Raw genomic sequence first — 14,909 nt, 5'->3', positions numbered from 1 at the left:
GCGGAGCCCCGGCCCCGGCCCCGCGCATGAGCGGCCCCGCCCCGCAGGGCGCGGACACGGGCGCGGGGGTGGGAGCGCGGGCAGCGCCGCTCCGCATCGCCCCCGAGCGCCGGGGGAACCGTGCCGGCACGCCGGGCAGGGCTGTGCCACCGGGACTCACGCTCTGCCCTGGTCCGGAGCTGAGCCGCGGTGCGGGCACAACCTCTGCGCGCCCCGTGGACTTGGAAGGAGGCTTTGGGTTCATGGCCTTTAAGCAGTGCAGCCTTTTAATAGTGATCAGACAGCAGTGATACACAGTGCAAGGGCCTCTTACATTTGTAGCCACAGACTAGAACTGTTCGTTGAAGCTTGCAGCTTTCCATTTTAATACATTAGTGCATTAAACTGTTGTTTTTCTTTGAAAATGTACAAATACTGTCAAGATATTTTTTTGTTTAAAAAAAGATATAAAAATACTGAATTTCAGCAAACACATATTTGTACGACAAGCAGCACCAGTGCTAGGAATATAACAGTTCCTGCTTCAGCAGCACCCAGGTGTCAAAAGACTTGAGAGATTTCCTATCTTTTTTCCATTATGAATGAAGATGCGACCAAATCGAGAGACATTAGAAAGAGATAAAAAGCACAATCTGCTTTACAGGGTTTCATAATGCCCCATTTTCCTGTGCACTACATTTGCTTACAAATACATGTGCCTGAGTGTAATAAAAATGGGATTCAAGTGGCTTCCTGACCACAAATAGAAAATTGTTCTATAAACCTACTTTCCCTTTTACTTTTCATCAAAGCTGTTTGCAGCACTCAGCCGTGCAGGCGAGGGACTCTTCGGGTGAGCCATCTGTCAAAAGAAGGGAAGGGTCAGAACTTGGATAGCTGAGCTCATTATCACTGAGATAAAACAGTGCAATCCTTAGCTGGCACCTTAAATCAGACACAACAAATCAGTAAAATAAAAGATGCTATTGACCCTCACATTTTGTTCTTCTGCAAAGTGGAACTATGACTTTGAAAGTTGCATTGAGGCACCCCCTTGGCCACCAAAAAAGCAGTTTTTCCTCTTGGGATTGTCAAATAACCTGCCATGGCATGTCCATTCTGAAGTGTCCTTAGGGAATTCCCCAGCAGGGAATTCTGTGATTTTAAAGCCACTTTAAGATTCCAAGAAGAGGGACAGAGTGACTTGCCTGAAATTTGCGCCGTAGTGCCTGTGTCATTATTGGGGTCAGCCCAGAGCCACATTCAATGTTTTCTTTACTATTCAGAGGAGTGCCACCAGGACTTCTGGAAGGGCAATTATGATTAGTTTGATCGGTTCTCTAGTTTTTCTAGCTTATAAAAACAGAATTCAAGAGAATAGAAAGGAACAGACCTTTGGATATCGACTTTCTTCAGATGCTTCCGAAGATCAATCTGATTTTTAGGGGAGGTACTAAGAGAAAAAAAGAAATTGGTACAATGAAATGTTTCCCACTCAGTGAAAAACCTTGATCACTGTTTAAAACAGAAAAATCTAATATCTAACCAAGGAAGAAAGCATCTTACATTAAAGATTTTGTAGCATGAGGTGATGGCTTGGATTTAGGTCTCAGACTAACACTCTGTAGATCTGTGACTGTAATTAATGCCCTGCGTAGCTTCACTGGTGATTGTTCCTACAGCAAGGAAAGAAATGTTACCCCAAATAAAACTTCAGAAGGTCTCACTGCCCTGAAATCCATTTAATATTTAATAAATCTGAAAGACTTTTGTGGCTTATGGCTTTTATGCCTTTTAAAATTATTAAGATTTGAATGTGCCTTGGATAAAATAGATTTATTTAGGAAAACACAAAAAAAAAAACCCTAAACAAGAGGTTTTTTTCTGCAAACAAAGTTCCAGCTGGCCAAAAGGAGTAAAAAAATCTACTGATAACACACACAGCTGCATGAAAATTCCACGGCCTTAATGTAAAATTAGAGCTGTCCTGAGTGCCAGGTGAGATTGGAGTCTGTCACTTTATTTCTTCCCTTCCAAAGCCCAGGTGCAGAATTAGAATGGTCACTTGAAACTGATCACTGGGTGTTTGGATGAGAATCAATTTATTTAAAAAAAAAAACAAATAAGAAAAAAAAGCAGTTCCAGGGTGGATTTTCCCTTGATTCACCAGCACCTATTCATCCTCCAGTTTACCTTGTCCATTCTCAGGTTGCTGTTTGTCTTCTTCAGTTTAACATTCAGGAGGTCTTTGAGGGTGATGTGCATGGGCCCATCCTTTTTCACTGGGGGTGCCTGAAAGCAAAAGGGGTTTGGAAGGGAAATTAGGAAGGGAAAATGAGACTGAGCACTCACAGAGAGTGATGTGCTGATGAATCCAGGTCCAAAAAGAACTCAGGCTTGAAGTAAAAAATAAAGGAACCTCTGATTCCCTACCAGGTTCGAGGCTGTGCCCCGTTGGAGGAGGAGAGGTGCTGGAGGCAGTTTTGGTGGAGGCAGTGGCGGTGGTGGAGGAGGAGGAGGAGGAGGAGGAGGAAGAGGAGGAGGAGGAGGGGGGATGGACACAGGCACGGATGCTGAGGGTGGAGGATCCATCTGTGTCCCCACAGGAGCAGCCAGGACTGGCTTGTGACACTTTTGGCAAAGAGAACTTTTTGAAGACAAAGCTGCCACTCCGTTCATCTGAAAGAGACAGAAATAAATAAAGAGAACATTAAATCCACCAGCAAAAGGAGGTGGGATTCTAGGGGACAAAGGTGCTGGCTAAGGCTGAGCTGTAAAGATACAAACAGGTCCCTCCTGCTGTGAGGTAGCAGCAGCTCTGAGTGCAGAGAATGCTGCTCAGATCCCAGTGGATCTGCACGGAGCACAATTCCTTATCCTCACACAGGCAAATGTTACCCTGCTCCAGCTGGACTGACACTGACCTGGAGTGCTCCTTGTAGCTTGGAAAATTCACTTTCCAACTTCTCCAGCTTCTCCCTGAACATATTTAGTTCCCTTAAGTAGACTTGTGATGGAAATATGGTGTCTTTAACCACCTGGAAGCTCTAAGCATAAAAAGAAAGCAGGTTATGTGTATTTGTGTGTTGATTTTCTTCAGATGCTTCTGAAGATCAATCTGATTTTTAGGACGGGTACTAACAGAACAAAATTAATTGCTACAGTGAAATATTTGCAACTCAGTAAACAGTGCTAATCCCTGTTTAAAACAGAAAAAAATCTAATATCAAAGAAAGGATATACCTGTGCAACCCTGCCCTGGCACCACCAGTACAGAAATGAGGCTGCTGCTGTCAAGGGTCTGACCACACCTTTTACACTGGGCAAGGCTAAAGGCCAGCGGGAGCAGCTTGGGACTGGTGGTGAGTTCAGAGGGAGATGAGCTGGTGACCTGCAACAGAACAAGGCCAGAATTTTATTTATCATCTCAGCCTTTTAAAAAGCTTACTGTGACCAATCATGTGGAAGTTACAAGCAGGTACCAGCAGGTAACAACAGAGCAAATGTGATCACAGAAACCTGGAAAGGCCAGGATACATTTCAATAAAGGGTGAGGGGGAAAATCCTATTGGAAACACTTTTTTTATTCAAATTGCTTAGAAACACTAAGGTTGGAAAAGATCTCCGAGGTCATCATGTCCAACCTTCCACTGAATAACACCAAAAGATATCATGGAGTGCCATGTGCTTGGCACAAATCTTTGCCTCTTTTCCATGAGCCATTGGGAGCAAACAGCAAACCCAGGGATGGAGTGAGAAGGCAAAATTCAAGCAGAGCCTCTTACCGTGGAGAGGGACAAACTGAGCCCTGGGGGGCTGCAGCATTTCTCTTCTTTTCCAGTCGAAATTTTGCTCGGGCTCTTCGTTTCCGTTTGCATTTCTTATACCTTGCCATTACTGGGGAAAAAGACACATTTCAAATGGATGTAGAGAGATAAAGCAAATTATACATTGGGCCAGAGCTGCCACCAAAGAGAACAGCACAGGCTGCAGCTCAGAAATCCAGCCAGAGGTTACTCACAGCTGCCTTGCTGGAATTATTATGGACCAGTGATAGAAAAGATATCCTTAATTTCATATGATCCATGGGGATGTGTTTGTGCACAGAAAGCACCGTTTTATATGGGCTTTTCTTCTCCTTTTCTATTTGTACCATAGATAGACAGCATTGATAAATAGCTATTATAAATATAATAAGAATTAGTTAAATAAACACACAGGAAAAAAATATTATAAGTATTACTATAAACAAGTATAAATAAACAAGAAAGTAATTAGAAATATGATCAACTAAATAGAAATGTTGCAAGTATTAATATGTAAGCACAATAAAAATAAACGGATGCTCAGTTTTTTCGTTCCGCCGACGTGACAAATACTGAATTTGGGGAAAACGGTGACAAAAGACACGGAGAAGCCACGGAAGGATGCTGAGGGCGGCACGGGCCGGTCCCTGACCGGTGATCGGTGACACCCCAGCCCCGCTCACCGGGACCCCGCACCGAGAGCGGAGATTTCTCTCTCTCTCTCTCACACACCTGCACACACCTGTGGGGGTGTTCCGGGGGTGTTCCGGGGGTGTCCCGGGGCCACCCCCTCCCTCTGGCCGCGCTCCGCGCCCGCCGCCGCCGCCGATTCAAACCGCTCCCCGCGCCGCGCCCAGCCAATGGCAGCGCCGCTCTCTGCCGGCCCCCCCACGCGCCGCATGTAAGCCGCGCGCTGATTGGCCGCCGCGCCGAGGCGCGCCCGCGCTCCACGGGAGAGGAGCCGGCGCCGCCCCGGCCCGGCCGCGCTGAGGCGAGCGGCGCCGCCATTGGGCGAGCGGGTTCGGTGCCGCCAATCGGCTGCGGGCAGCGCTCGGCTGGGGAAGGCCGGCGGGGTGAACCGGGCGACGAGCGGCCCCGCCGGGGCTACCGGCGCGACCGGGAGAGCACCGCGGAGGGGGAGCGGCGGCGGCGGCGCCCCCTCAGGGCCGCAGCGGACCGGCCCGCGCCGCTTCCCGCCAGCGCCGCGCGCCCCGCCCCGGCCAATCGCGGCCGGAGCCCACTCCGGGCCAATGGGCTCGGCCGTACCTCGGAGCGGGTTTACATTCTCCGCGGGCCAATGGCGAGCGCGCCCCGCGAGCCGCCAGCCAATGGGAGGCGCGCGGCGAGTGACAGCTGGCCAATGGGCGCCGCCGACTCTCCCGTGCCGCGGCGCGGGGGGTGGGGATCTCCCTGCCGCCGCCTGAGGAATGTCAACTATTCAACATGGAGACGGCGGTTACCAAGCTCCAGACCCTGGTGAGGGCGGGCGGCGGCCGCGCTGAGGGGCGGCCGCGCCGCGGGCCGGCGGCGGCGAAGCCTCGGAGGGCGCGGGGCCGCCGCGGAAGGGAGGGAGGAAGGGAGGGAGAAGCGGGCGGGCGCGGCGCGACGGAAGAGCGGCCGCTTCAGCCGCGCCCGCGTTCCCCATCCGGGCCCCCGAGCGCGGCCCGCGCCGCCCTCGACGGGGCGCCCGCCGGCCGCGTCCGGGTCAGGCGGGTTCGGCCGGGCCGGTCCATTCCGCACCCCCCCCTAAACCTCGAGGGGCGGGGCTTGCGCCGCTCCATTCACCCCTCGGCGCGGGGCAGGGCGCGGCCATTTCCCGCGCACCTGGGGGGGGGGGGGGGCGGTGAGGGTGGGCGCGCTCATTGCCCGCCTTGCGGGGGGGCCGGGCCGCTCCATGTGCCCGCGGCGGGAGGGGGGGAGGGGGGCGCGGGGCAGAGTGGAGCTCCCGGACTAGTCCATTTTTTCCCAGAGGGGGGCGAGGGTGGAGCGCTCACCTGGGCTGGACCATTTTCGCTGCGGGAGAGGGGGCTGGGCTGGTCCATTGGCGCGGGCGCGCGGGGGGAGCGGGGCGATGGCCCCCTCGGCCCTCTCTTGCCGAGCCCCAAATTGCGGAGTTTTTTGCAGCTTTTGTGTCCGTTCCGCTGCTCTGAGGCAGCCCCTGGGGCACCGCGGGGCTGTCCCTTGTGTAATGATCGCCTCCCTGCCAGCCCCACTCCTGGAAAAGTGGAAAAAAGGCAGAAACGAAGCTGGCACAAAAAGAGCTGTGCTGTGTTTCCTCACGTTGGGAAGCTCTGTCCAACCAGCCGAGTTCCTTGTGCCACCCCTCAAACCTTCATCTTCCCTCTCTAGAGTATTTTTTTTCCATTTTTGCCCATTTTTTCCATTTTTCCTCACGTTGGAGAGGCTCTGGGAAGCTGTGTCCAACCAGCCGAGTTCCTTGTGCCACCCCTCAAACCTTCATCTTCCTTCTCTAGAGTCTTTTTTCCATTTTTGCCCATATTGTAAGCTTGATCTCCCCATATCTATGATTCTGTGTTTTTCCTAAAGCCTAGTTTAATTTAGAAATATGTTTAAAGATACTTGGGTTATATGTTTAAATAATTTATCTGTTTATTGTCGTGGTTTATTTCTGTGCTTTATTGGAAGTCATGCTTTCAAGTGATTCTCATTTTAGGACATGTGGATAGAGAGGTTATTTTTGCCCCCTTTAAGCTAACAGGGGAAATCAGAATAATCTCACATCTCACAGCTTTGTGTCTCTTGCCTTTCCTTCTGCTTTGTTGTTTCCCCGTCCTGGATTTCCTGTGAAGTCAGCTCTCTCCACAGAAGTGTGATAAAATAACACTTCTTATTTCCCTGGAGCTTTTGACATGAATTTCATGGAAAGCTTCCTTTGGGTCTCATGGAAGCAGGGACAAAGTGATTAGTGGGAGCTCGAAGAGAACAATGGGTATGAAAATAATAAAATCAACCAGGTAACCAATGGTGGTTTTTTTTTGTGACAGGAGCACCATAACAGTGTTAGATTAATTATGGAAAAGATCACAAAGCTGGCAGTGCTTCATTCAGAGCAGTTCAGTTCATTCCTGTCGCTGTTTTTTTGGGATCCTCCTCTGTCCCTGAGTGGTGTCTGTCCAGTGCCCTTTTTATGTTGTACTACTGGTGATGATGCACAAAAAGCAGTGCAATGTTAAAAGGGCATTGGCCAGCAATACAATCTGCATTAATCTGTATTCTTTTTAATAATACACAAGTCCAAAATCACTGACTCACACCACAAAACAGCTGTAAAAGGAGATTGCCATTGGTTTATTTTTTTTTCCTTGCTCATTTCATTGCCTTGCCAAGGAGGAAAATTGATCATTTAATGACAGCTGCCATCATCTCTGTGTCTTACACATGGCCCAGGTGACTCAGCTCTGTGTGCATCCCCAAAAATCCCCTTTCTCCACTCCATTCCCAGGTTTCTTGGTGGTTTTTTTAAAGTATCTCAGCAGCTTCAAACCCTGAGAGTTCTCCAACTCTCAGCATGAAGTTATTGTGTTAAAAAATCCCCATCATCACTGAGAGTTATGGAATACACCCTCACACCCCACTGGTAAAGGACATCCCCAGGGCTGGGGAAGGAGTGTTTTAAGTGCATTTTACTGTGATTCAGCACTGGAAATGATAAAGAATAAACTCTGCTGTCCAGAAGATATTTTCTGTAATGCAGTTTAAGAACATCTGTCTGATGGCAGCTTGCTGCGAGGCAAACCCAAGCAATAAATACACTTGGAAATGGAATTTCCAGTTCAGAAAGCACCAAATAGTTTGAAATTGAATTTCTGGCAGATCTGTTGAGCGTTTTGTTGGGTGGCTGTGGGGTTTGTTTTTTTTTTTTTTTTCCCTGATGATCAGTGGAATGGCAGATTCTGAATAATAATAATAATAATAATAATGTGAGTTTTTGTGTGTGTGTTAGGACTTGGTGAGCTTTAACCTTATCCAGCTCTTCACCATCCACAGAAACCTCTGGCTGAGTTGATGTGGGGTTTTTTTTCCCTTTTTTTGGTGAGTGTATGATTGATTGTTGCCCAGAATTGTTGCTGCTAACGAGTGCTCTGACTTTATTGCACTACTGTACTATACAGAGAGCAGTGCAATAGTATTGTCAAAGCATCTGAGAGCAGAGCCCTCAGCACTGGCCTCACTCAGTTTCTAACATTTCCTTCCAAACCTGTGAGTAAATTACAAATTTACACATCAAACCCTGCATTTTTCTGTGTGGTTTATTGTAAAATAATCTTCCTACAAATGCTTCTGAGCTAGAATATTAAGGGGGGGGATTTTTGCAGGTGGATGTTTCCTGAAATGCAGCAAGGAATAAATATTTATAAAATAAAAGCAGTCATAATGAACTGTGTTAACTGTCTTCACAAAGCTTAAAATTGTGGCCACGTTTAGCTTTTAATGTCCTGAATCACAGTATGTTAGTTAGCTGCTTATGGAAATCTCAAATTATCAGTATTGAATATTTAATGGGGCATTTTGAAAGCAGCTTTTGTTGTCTTGCTTTCCCAAAAACTGATCAAATGGAGGAGCTGGAGAAAAGCAAAAAATGTTCTTTTTGAGGTGCCTGGCGTGGAAAGGAAAACCTACAAATATTTCTTAGTGGAGGAGAACAGAAACCATTGAGCAGTCAGGGAAGAAATCCCTTGTGAGCTCTTTAAAAATGTACAGTGTGCTGAAAAGTATTTTATTCTTGGATTTTGTCCTGGCTGGTTTCTGGGGCAGGTGTGGGAAGGAGCTTTGCTGGGCAGATGGTGAGTTATGGCAGTGCTGGGTGAAAGCTTTCCCCTTGATTTATAGATTTTTCAAGGTCTTCACTAGATTTATTTTCCTTTTCTTAAGCTATTATCTGAAAATGTGCTGGAGGTGTGTGAAACATCATCCATCACTCCCTCAGAAAGAGGTTTTTATTGGAGAGTGTCCTGGATCAAATCCTGTTCCTTCAGGCTGAATTTCCACACCCCCAAAGGCATTAATGGCCATTCCTTGAGGCTGATGTTCAAAACATAAATATCCCTTTGGAATCCCAGCCTGACCACAGACTGTGGATATTTATAACAAATGCAGCCTTGCTTTGATCCTTAAAAAAAATAAAAAAAATTGGAACGGTCACTTTGGGGTTAATCTCAAAATAAACAGCGAAAAGCAACTTAAGGAAGTCACAACCATTTTTAACTTGCTTTCATCATTGTCTCTTCTGTGACTGTAAAATCACTGAATTATTTTGTCAAAGAGTTAATGAGTTGCTTGGGAGCTGGGAGAACTGCCTTTCTTGAAAGTGGAAGTCTTTAATAGATATTAAAATTGCAGACTAAAATTAATTAAGTAGTAATGCTATCAGCAGACTGTTTTACAAGGCAATTAGACAATTCTCTGGTGGCTTATTTATCCCAAGGAAAGAAAAGTGATGTCATCAGTTTAATGAGCTGTTAGTCAGTCTGGTTTATTGGGGAATAATAAAATGTATCGTGGACATTAAAACCATCTGAAAGAACACATCCCTAATATGATTATTAATAAAAGCTCTGATGATGCTCTTGGATCCTGAATTTACTCATAATCTCCTCTGTGTAAATAACTGAGTGTTGTAGTTTTGCTAACAGAACCCTTTATATTTTAAAATATTAAATTTGAAAACTTTTATGGTCTCTGAGCTTTTCAAAGTGAGGCAGCTGCCTCCTGCTTTCCTGAAACACTGGTTGGGGTTTGTCTGCAGTTTTTGGGTTTTAATATTCTGTGCCTGACCTTAAATATTTTAGTTCCAGAAGGCAGAATCTGATCTGGATTATATTCAGCGCAAACTGGAATTTGAAATAACGAAAAGTCGTCCTGATGATGCAGCAGCAGAGGTAGTGTTTTCAGATTAAATTCCATTTTATTGCATGAAGTTGGTAATAAATGGGTATTTTTCTTTAAACCTGAAATATATGTGGCTGTTCTTTCATCTACTTGTCAGGCTATTATTATTATTGTTGTTGTTGTTGTTACTATTGTTATTGTTATTTAATTAATTAATTTTCTGCATAATATATTGAGATGAGTGGCCCAATATGAATTCAAACCAAACTCCTTTGGTTTCTTGGGATAGTGAAATTCTCCCATGTTCTGCTCTGAGAAATCAGTGGTGTTAACACCTAAATTCAGGTTACAGATTCCAGTCTGAGCTCAGACTCACCCTTGCTCTGAGAACCGAGATAAACCTGCCAAAAAGCAGTGACTAAATTCAGATTTGGGGGAGAGACGAGAGGAAAACAATAAATGACATCACGTAAAGGATTCTCTAATTGAGCCCTTTTCTCCTGTACGTTTTCACTGCAAAGGATCATTTCAAGTTAAATGTCTAACATGTACACTTGTAAATGAAGTTGTGGCCACGTGAATTTTCCCATTTGATGTAGTTTAAATGTTCTACTCACACAGGAGGATCCAGCTGCTCTCCTGAAGGAGATCCTGGTGCTGAAATCCCGTTACAAATCCCTGTGTGCCAAGATGGAAAAAATTTCCCTGGAGCAGAAGGAAGCCATGGAGAGCATCCGTGCTTCCCTGGAGAAAACAATGAATATAGTTCAGACACTGCAGCAACAAACTGATCTGGAGGTGGTATTTTCATTTTCATCACACTGTTTTCACTGCTGGCAACTTTGGAGCCTTCATGTGCCACGCCTGGTTCTACTGGAAATTGTTGTTTGTGCAAACTTTGAGAAGATAAGGAGACAGTTCCCCAGAAGGAATGCTGGCAGGATTGGAGCTCTTTTTGTAAATCCCAATCCCCAGCAGTTAAAATCAGATTTGGAGCTGAGGAGTGTGAATAGAGTGACACAATTTGGGTTGTTTCATAGGAATCCATGTCTCAGCTGTGTCCTAGGGCCACACTGACAGGTTTTGACACACCTTAAAGAAAATAGAAAGTGAAACCAGTTTTAAAAGGCTAAAAAGCTTTTAAATGGCAAATGTATTTCCAGTGTCTAAATGGAGAAAGTTAAACCATTGTAACAAACACCCTGGGATTGCTGTTATCCCAAAACTGTTTTTCCTAAGATAATGTTTAAATTGTTAAACATTTTAAATGTTAAACATGTTAAATTGTTAAATTGAAAACAACATTTTCTTAAGTGGTCTTCAGACACTGCTTCATTACTGAAGAGGTGAAAGCATTAATTTTCACCTTTTACAAATGAGGTGATTTAGATCAATGTTCTGATGACAGTGCCTGGAGATTGGGTTTAATCTGTCAACAGTTACTGGTAACTTTTGATAGACAAAATGGGCTGTATCATGATTTAAAAGGCAGTGGTTATATGTCACAGGAAGGAAAATAGATCATGTCTTACTGTGTTTCAAGGATATTCTGCCCAGGATAATTTTGTACTTGGATTTTTTTCAAAGTGGAAGACCCTTTTCTTGAGTTACACGTAGAGCTTTAGGTAAAGATTTTCTTGTACTTTTTATATTTCCTAAAACAAAGATGGATTAAACTTCTGGAGTAGTAAAAGTCTTTAAATGAAATACCTTTTTTTTTTTTTAAATTGAAAACTTTCTCTTCCTTGACTAAGTTATAGGTGCTAGAGGAAGATTCTGGTTGATTTTTCAGCAGCACTTTGCTTGTACATTTGTTTTCAGTGGAAGGAAATCAGGAGTCTACTGTCAGTTTCCATGAGCAAAGGGCTGCACAAACATTGAGTCCCTCTGTAAATACCATCACCTCAGGAACTGAAGGATCAGACTTCTCTGTGTTTGCTTTTTCTTATTTTCCCAGAGCTTACCTCTGTCAGCAGAAGAACAGACTGCAGTCCAGCAGTTAAACTTGCAAATTGGGAAAAAAGTGGAATTTTCAGCGCAAGAGGTAAGTAGGGCATGGAATGTCAGTATTCCAGAAACCCTTAATTCCAAGTGCAGCTCAGCTGAGTGCAGAATGAGCTCTATTTTGTGATTTGATGCCTCTCAAGTGAATGGAATTTTTCAGAAATGGAATTAAGTTCCTTAACAAACCTTTTCATTTTTATTCTGTACAGATTAAGCTTCTCTAATTGTTCCAATTAGATGGTCCACAAAAGAGAAATTAGATTTGATGGAAGACTTTGTTCCTGTAATTGTTTAACTGGGATATGTTTATGTTTCTTGGGAATGCAGTTGGTTGCTCTTGTTGATCTTCTTGATAAAGAAATGTTTGGGTGGGAGTGAGGGATGTCATTGATTCAAACCAGTGTGGGGAGAAATTTAATTTCCTGTGAAATATTAAACAAATTTTGGGATATGAATAACAATCTAGTCTAACTGCAATGCAGTACAACTTAGATCTAAATTAATATTTGTTAAAAAGCCAGATACTCTCCCATAGCTCAAGATGTAATTATCTCATATAATTACCTGCAAATGTTTGCTCTGGGTCTCATATTAAAAATATTAAAGAAGTTTAACAGAGGGTGTTTCTCTGATTGACCTTTTCTTTTTCTACTTCTCCTCACTTCCCACTGTCACAGGACACCCCACTTTGTGTCCCTTTATTGCCAGAGTTGGTTTGCATGGAACCTGTCCGGGTCCTGCAGCTTCACTCACCCTTTGTTTGCAAATATCTGCTCCTCCCTTGAGAAATGCTCTCCATTTCTGTCCATCACTGATTCTAAATCACGTGCAGTGCTTGCAGATCCGTGCTGGAAAGCTGGAGAGGCTCATCTGACTTGCACAGAAATCTTTCTGTATCCATTTTAAACTTAATTTCATTTTAAACTCTGATTAATCCCTAAGATTTTCCTGTTGACTTCAGTGGCTGCAAGGTCCTTGGTTATCCAATGGTAAAATGTAATTAATGTAAATTTAATGCAGAAATTAAACTATGAAAAAAGATTTCTAGCCAAAACACTAACAAATACTGACATTATTGTTCATTTTTAGCCATCCTGCTCTGGTTCAGCTGAAGGTAAGTGCTGAAAAAAAAAATTTCCCACTGATTTCTTTTCATAGAGGCTATGATAGGCAGTAACTTCACTGTTTTCCCTCCCAAGCACCAATATCTGCTGCTTTTATGTGAAGAATTTAGACTTTACTAGAAGGACTGACCCCTGAGTTACATTCCAGGAATAGTTGCCATGTTTCTGGGATTTTTTTCCTTGCTTTCAATGGGATTGAAGTGGAAAACTTGTTGTGTTTAAGCTCTGGAAGAAATGGTGCACTAATCTTACCACAGAAATAGCTCTTTTAAAATTCATTTATCCCTGCTTATAGAAAGGAATTTTCACAGTTGGTTTTGGTTTGTTAAAAAAAAAAAAAAACAACAAAAAAAACCAAAACAAATCCAGCTGGTCACTGACAGACCAAATTTGTCAATCCTCATCAGATCTCAACTCAAATGATTTTTTACTGAGTCTCCAAATCCAGTGATTGTTGTTTTCTCTCCTTTCTCTTGCTGGAAAATCTTTCTTTAGTCTAACCTAGGGGTATTATTAAACACTAATGGAATCACTTGCTATCTTTGATGCAATTTCTGAAGGAACAAATATTTTCCATTTCCTTTCTTTTAAACAAATATCTTCTGTTTCCAATTCTTTAGAAGCCCAGTTCACACCACTGACTGAGAAAACATTTCTGAGAGTGCCCAAGAGCATCAGGGGCAGTGTCAATTTAGCAGACTTGAACTATTTGTACGAGCAGTTATTTAACCACTTCATTGTCCAGAACAACAGGTAAGGCTCAAAGCCATTCATTAAAAGATTTTTATAAACTGCAAAGAATTTCAGCCTTTTCAAATTAAATAAAAGCAGCTAGTTAAGCATATTGTAACTTCAAAAAAAAAAAAAAAAAAAAACAACTGAGACTAAACCATGACCCCCAAACCCTGCCCTCCCCTCCTGACCCTTCTCTGGGGTGAGTGCTGGGGGTTTCTTACAGGCTGATGTTACAAAAAAAAAAAAAAGTTTTAAACTCAGGAATTCTATCTTTTTAACCCTAAGATTAGCAAATGACTGCTGGGATTTGAAGTGGCATAGAAAAGTTGTTGGTAATCTGGATAAGTTTGGGATTTACAGAGCATTCACAAAAATCATTGATTAAACAGCATGTGCTTTTTTTAGCCTTTCTTTGCCAGACCTGATGTTTGATCCCTGCTCTACTGATTTGTTTTTGTCTTACAGAGAAGCACTGAGTCTTGCACAGATGAAAGAGATTAAAATGAAGGCCACTGGCATAAAAATTCAAATCCTGGAAGAACTGGGGATTGTAAAACTCAACAAACAAAAAAAAGTTAAATTAGTTGTGTAAAAGAAAACTCGTCTGACACAGAAGCATCTTGGTACAGCTCCTGGATTATTAAGGAGCAAGAATTTCTCTGGAACAAGAGTTCCACTGTAGGGAAGTTGTTCATATTGCTGTATAAACATTTTGGTGATAATACTTGAAATTGGACAGTTCAAGAGCACTGAGGCTGGCACTTTACCTTGGTTCTTTGAAGGATTATGGTTGATGCATTTTTAAGGAATGTTGTGAGCCGTGTGATGCTTCCACTTCCTTGCTGCCTTCCTGAGGGAGTTTTAAAGGCAAATAATCCAAGCCTCTTAATTGTCCTTGCATTCCTGAATAAAGATTTCTTACGATTCTCTTTATGTGACTCCTGACCCTGCTCCTTGACCTGATTAATTTCCCTTTGATGTAAATTCCCTTGGGTTTTTGACAGTCCAGGCAGGGTCAGAAGGGAATTCTGGGCACTGCCCAGTCCAAGCCCCTGGAGTGCAGCTCAGTCCTGAAAATTCCCAAGGATGGAGAATTTACAACCTTTGTTACACTGTTGGACCACCCTAACAGTGGAAAAACATGACATTTTTTTTGTTATGTGTAATATTTCTACATTACCCATTCTATATATACTATATACTTTTTAATATTTATATTTATGTTGTTATATTTCAGCCTAATTTGAGAGGGTAAGATACATGCATTTTTATTAAGTCCCTGTGGGGTTTTTTGTGAAGAATTATGTCTGTCAAAGGAGAGAAATTTAAATTAGTGCTCTTAGGGAGGGAAAGGCTGATTTCTGAACCCATCCATGAACTGCTTTAGGGTTTGAAGGGAAGAGAAACAGGT

The 14,909-nt window shown here is 43.6% G+C and overlaps 2 protein-coding genes across 4 annotated transcripts; one reads left to right on the top strand and one right to left on the bottom strand.

The window, feature by feature from the left end:
* Window positions 1–248: 248 nt before the first annotated feature.
* Window positions 249–5,135, bottom strand: PRR11 (proline rich 11). 3 transcript variants are annotated; one of them, XM_053960920.1, is made up of 10 exons: window positions 5,052–5,135; window positions 3,765–3,876; window positions 3,223–3,370; window positions 2,904–3,026; window positions 2,413–2,658; window positions 2,173–2,271; window positions 1,546–1,655; window positions 1,373–1,432; window positions 1,188–1,284; window positions 249–841 (listed from the first exon to the last, which is right to left on the bottom strand). In XM_053960920.1, exons 2-10 carry the CDS (start codon window positions 3,872–3,874, stop codon window positions 776–778), a joined length of 1,059 nt encoding a protein of 352 aa, XP_053816895.1. In that variant the 5' UTR covers window positions 3,875–3,876; window positions 5,052–5,135; the 3' UTR covers window positions 249–775. The 3 variants fall into 3 exon arrangements, with proteins under 3 accessions (XP_053816895.1, XP_053816894.1, XP_053816896.1); XM_053960919.1 differs by lacking the exon at window positions 5,052–5,135 and adding an exon at window positions 4,518–4,625; XM_053960921.1 differs by lacking the exon at window positions 5,052–5,135 and adding an exon at window positions 4,528–4,611.
* SKA2 (spindle and kinetochore associated complex subunit 2) lies at window positions 5,135–14,443 on the top strand. Its single transcript, XM_053960923.1, has 7 exons — window positions 5,135–5,261; window positions 9,596–9,685; window positions 10,257–10,433; window positions 11,593–11,679; window positions 12,729–12,753; window positions 13,384–13,516; window positions 13,964–14,443. Exons 1-7 carry the CDS (start codon window positions 5,229–5,231, stop codon window positions 14,088–14,090), a joined length of 672 nt encoding a protein of 223 aa, XP_053816898.1. The 5' UTR covers window positions 5,135–5,228; the 3' UTR covers window positions 14,091–14,443.
* Window positions 14,444–14,909: the final 466 nt, after the last annotated feature.

This window comes from Vidua chalybeata, chromosome 20 (assembly GCF_026979565.1).
Source record: "Vidua chalybeata isolate OUT-0048 chromosome 20, bVidCha1 merged haplotype, whole genome shotgun sequence".
NCBI lineage: Eukaryota > Metazoa > Chordata > Aves > Passeriformes > Viduidae > Vidua > Vidua chalybeata.
The sequence above is the reverse complement of the archived record's forward strand: the minus strand, read 5'-3'. Positions and strand labels throughout refer to the sequence as shown.